Source organism: Fringilla coelebs (assembly GCF_963513975.1).
Source record: "Fringilla coelebs genome assembly, chromosome: Z".
NCBI classification, from domain to species: domain Eukaryota; kingdom Metazoa; phylum Chordata; class Aves; order Passeriformes; family Fringillidae; genus Fringilla; species Fringilla coelebs.
This window is the reverse complement of record NC_140031.1, coordinates 236,454-240,762: the sequence shown is the minus strand read 5'-3', so window position 1 is coordinate 240,762 and position 4,309 is coordinate 236,454. Positions and strand designations below refer to the sequence as shown.

Below are 4,309 nucleotides of genomic sequence, written 5' to 3'. Positions count from 1 at the left end.
GCTGTGGAGAAAGCTATGAAGGGATGTTTAGAAACCGCTGTCTGAGGTTAAAAAGCTCTCTGAAGTGAAGCTGAACAAGGCTGACATACTTGTTTCTGACTGGATTCTTAAAAGATATGCACAGATTGTGAAAATATAATTAGACGCCAGCCTTTGTCTGGCCACAACGAGTGGGAAATGGTGAAAGGAGAGGTCTCCCAGTCTGCATTGAATCATCCCCAGGACACAATGAGGGCACTTGTGCATCCTTCTCTCTTCCCTAATGAGAAACATTAATTGCCACAACCTCCCGAGTGTGTAGAGCACCCCATGCCCAGCAGAGGAGAAGGGGTGTTTCATTACAGCTTCTCAGCCCCATTACAGGCAGTAACGGAGATAATGAAAAATAAAGATGCCGCAGTTTTAGTTCGGGCAGCCTGGTGATGGGCACTGGGTGGGCAGGGGAGCGGGCATGGCCCAGCTCTGTGCCAGCCTCCAGGGGCTGTCCTGGGCAGCCAGAGCGGGCAGGATGAGCCTGCCAGGCCCGAGCCAGGTGTCAGTGCCCAACCCGAGACTGTCTGTCTCTCCCTGTGGGCAGCTGGGCTGCTGGAGGCAGGAGCCCTGGGGGTCCCGTCATTCCCCTTCTTTGCAGAAGCAAGGACTGTCAGTGACTCCAGCCAAGCCCACCTGAGCCTGGCACTGCTCCACAAGTGCAATGGGGGGTGTAATGTGCCTGGCCCAAGGACTGCAAGGGCTCTAAGCCCCCCTGTGCCCACTCCCATCTGGGCACACTCTCCATCATGGGGATGCAGGCCCCAATGCCACAGCCAGCTTGGGCAGGGTTCTGCTGATGGAGGACAGAGAAGAGCCCACAGCCAAGCATCTCCCACCCCTTCGTACATCACATGGAGCAGAGGGTCCAGCCCAAGATGCCCATTTGGGTTCAGAAACATGATACGCAGCCTCCATGCAGATGGTACCATTTAATGGTGTAAAAGTAGGACCCCCTCCCCAGGTACAGCAGCCCTGAGCTCCCAGTCACCTCACATAGCTCTTTGCCCTACTGTAGCTTTTATTGCAACTAAAGCATCCAGCCAAGGAGGGAGAGCAAAAAAGACTGTTTTTCCTAAGCTATGATCAGGCCCCTAACTCTTCAGGGGTTGTGGAAAAGGGAATTAAAAGGACCACAAAATACAAAAGCAAGTCAAGGCGTAGGGGAAAGGCGAGTGTAAGGGACAGCCCTCCTGTGCCTGGCCGTCCGTCCGTGGCAGCCAAGGCAGGGTAAGGGTATCCCTCAGACGTTCTGGCATGTACCTTCCCCATGGCTTTCTCCCAGGTGCTGAGAGGGAGTTCAGATTGTCTGCCAGGGCTTCCCGATGGACTGGATGTGCTCCTTGGCCTTCAACCGCAGGGCGGCAATGCTGGTGTTGCGTGGGTCTGCCTCATCCAAAGGGAACTTGTCCACAAAGGTGGCCCCACACTGATAAGGCGGCGGGGGCCCCATGGCCCCCAGGGGCTGCAGTGCGTGGGTCACTGCCGGAGAGTTCAGGAAGGGTGGTGGTGTGTAGCTGCCGGGCAGGCTCTGCGGCGAGGCCACAAAGCCAGGCAGGGTCTGCAGGGCTGTGCTGCTGGGCACGGGCGGGCTGAGCCACGTCTCCAGGGGCAGGCTGCTGCTCAGAGGACCCATGGGTGCTGCCTGTGGCGAGCGGTTGAACGAGAGGATGGGCGAGTCCTGCAGCTTCATGGAGGTCACCTCCAATTTCTCCTGCCGCCTCCACTTAGCCCTTCTGTTCTGAAACCAAACCTGCAAGCAGAGCTGTATCAGCCAGGCCCCAGGCAGTGGAAAGAGGCTCACCTCTGGCTGCAGCGGTGCACGCAAAACAGAGTGAGGGAAACACGCCTTGCCGAGGTGGGGCAAAAGGGAATTTGGGGGGCTCGGGAGTTCTTCTACGACCCACAGCCCCGCGCTCGGTAGAAAGCAGTCCCGCAGTGGAGCTGGCCCGCCCATCCACCCGCCACTGCCCTGGCACACAGCAGATTCAGCGTCCCCGAGCTGAGACACGCCACTCAAAGGGCAGCAGCACCGGCGACGCGGCTGCCGGACGCGGGTCTGCCCCGAGCCCCGCGCTGTCCCGCCGGCCGGGCCGGCTCGCGGCGGTGCGACAACCCTGCCCAGCGCTCCAGCGGGGCCCCGAGTGTGGCCGGAGCCGTGCTGCGGTCACGGGCCCGCGCGCCACACCCGGGCTGCTCCGGTCGCCGGCGGGACCACGGGGCTGCGCCGAGGCGCGTCGGGCCGGGCCGTCGCCGGGGGTCGGCCCGGGCGTTACCTGGACGCGGACTTCGGGCAGATTGACCTTCATGGCCAGCTCCTCGCGGCTGTACACGTCGGGGTAGTGGGACTTCTCAAAGGCACGCTCCAACTCGTGAAGCTGGTACGTGGTGAAGGTGGTGCGGTTTCGCCGGTGTTTCTTCTTGGGCTGTTCCTCTTCCGACGGCTTCCCCTCGCCGCTGCTGCCAGCGGGCAACTCGGGGCTGGCGCTGCCGGGACAGTACGGCTCTGCGAGGGGAAGACGGGGCGTCACCGGCGGGATCTCCCCGCAGGGCTTGCCCGGGGGCGTGGGAGAGAGGCGCCCACCCGTCCGCCCCCCGGCACCCGGCGTTCGTCCACAGCGCTCACCTTGGAAGCGCTCAGCGCGGCCCTGGGGCTCGGCCGGCGGCTGCTCGCCGGGCATCTTGGGCAGGCAATGCCGGGGCCCCCGCCGGTCCGCCTCCTTGGCGCTGCCGTCGGGCGGGAAGGCGCCCAGCAGCCCGTCTTCCTTGGTGAACCCCAGGATAGCCTCGATGCTGTGAAGCCTCGACGGGTTTCCCCCGGGGCTCCGCGCCGCCGGGGCGGCCAGCGAGAAGGCGCCCTCGGCCATGGCGAGCGGGGCGCCGGGCGGGTGCATGAGGCGGCCGGCCCGGGGCTCCGCCGCACCGCTGCGGTCTTACCCGGCCTCAGGGCGGCGCGGGCAAGTCTGGCACGGTGTCGCCGGGCGGGCTGGCCTCCTTGGGGCGGGGGAGGAGTGCCAGGGGGCGGTAAGCGAGAGGGAAGGCGAGGCCCCCGTACATCTTCGGCATGGAGGGGGAGGCAGGGCATCCCCCGGCCCCCGCCGGCCGCCCCGCCCCTCCCGGCCGGCCCCGGGCCCGGCCCCAGTCCCAGCCCCAGACGGCGCCGGGCGATGCCATCCGGGGCCCCCGAGGCGGAGCGGGGCGGCCCCCCCGGCAACCGGGGGCTGGCCCGGGGCGAGCGCCGCGGTCGGAGCCCCGGGACAGGGGCAGCGCTGTCGGAAACCGCGGTGGGACGGGCGGCGAGAGGCGCGCCGGGCACGGGGGGATAGAGCCGGGACGGCGGGAGCCGCGGCAGCCGCTGCCGGGGGCGCGGTAAAGGGGACTCAGCGAACGGGACGGGAAGGGGCGGGAGCCCGGAGGTGCCGGGCCGGAGGACAGCGGGTCCCCGACATTGTTCGGCCGCTGTTCGGCGGCTCTCGGAGCCTCGCCGCTTTTCTCTTGTCCGACGGCCTCAGCCCAGATCCCTCCCGGACGGTTTGTAGGTGCGCCGGTTTCACGGCGGCCGCTCGAAAGCTGCCCTGCGGGACTATCCGTGGCCCCGGCCCGACTCAGGGTCTCTGGGGTAAAAGCCGCTGCGCTGGTGCTCTGCGGGACACTCGCCCTGCGCCCGATTGCCTCCAAAGGCATTTCGCAGACCAGATGCTTCCGGGCAGGATAGACGCGGGAGGTGGGCTCAGCCTTTCAGACTTCACAAACTTGAGGAAGCTCTAAGCAATATTTGCGAGGAAGTTTTCAAGTATGCTGCTATAGGACAGAGCCTGTGAGAAGAGCTGATTCGGTGACCCTGTACTCCACGATTCGAGTGGGGCTGGGGGCGGTAGCAGGCAGGGCATAGCTTCCTGGGGGATGCGCTGAATGTTTTTTGGAGGTGAGGCAGGGAGACAAATCCCACACATTTCTCTTTGTACTTGGCTTGGTGGAAGACGTGGACCTTCCACAGGACCAACCGGATAACAACATCACGTATCCTGCATCGATCTTTTCCCTGCTTTTGTCTTTCTGTCATTTTTACACTAGCACTTCCCAGTTCCTCTGAGGCACCAGCTACCTTTTGTGCCCAGCTGGTTTATGTGACAAACGCAGTAACATTCAAAGTGGCTTTCAGTCTACTTAACTTTGAGGATGCTTCCATTTGAAGCCTGAGGAGAGTGAATGTGGAAGAAAAACACCACTGCGACTGCTTGTTCTTCCAAATATATTAGCTAGTCTAATAAGTATGACC

At 63.5% G+C, this 4,309-nt stretch overlaps 1 protein-coding gene across 1 annotated transcript; it reads right to left on the bottom strand.

Moving 5' to 3' along the window:
- Positions 1-1,019: 1,019 nt before the first annotated feature.
- Positions 1,020-3,277, bottom strand: RAX (retina and anterior neural fold homeobox). The gene is made up of 3 exons (XM_084225624.1): positions 2,657-3,277; positions 2,307-2,536; positions 1,020-1,783 (listed from the first exon to the last, which is right to left on the bottom strand). Exons 1-3 carry the CDS (start codon positions 2,922-2,924, stop codon positions 1,331-1,333), a joined length of 951 nt encoding a protein of 316 aa, XP_084081750.1. The 5' UTR covers positions 2,925-3,277; the 3' UTR covers positions 1,020-1,330.
- Positions 3,278-4,309: the final 1,032 nt, after the last annotated feature.

What these genes read in the sequence shown, in the direction of transcription:
- RAX (XM_084225624.1), bottom strand. Translation starts at nt 2,924, where the DNA reads ATGCACCCGCCCGGCGCCCCGCTCGCCATGGCCGAGGGCGCCTTCTCG. An exon ending in CCGCGCTGAGCGCTTCCAAG is followed by an intron (nt 2,537 to 2,656) that starts GTGAGCGCTGTG and finishes TTCCCCTCGCAG; the next exon opens with AGCCGTACTGTCCCGGCAGC. An exon ending in TGCCCGAAGTCCGCGTCCAG is followed by an intron (nt 1,784 to 2,306) that starts GTAACGCCCGGG and finishes CTCTGCTTGCAG; the next exon opens with GTTTGGTTTCAGAACAGAAG.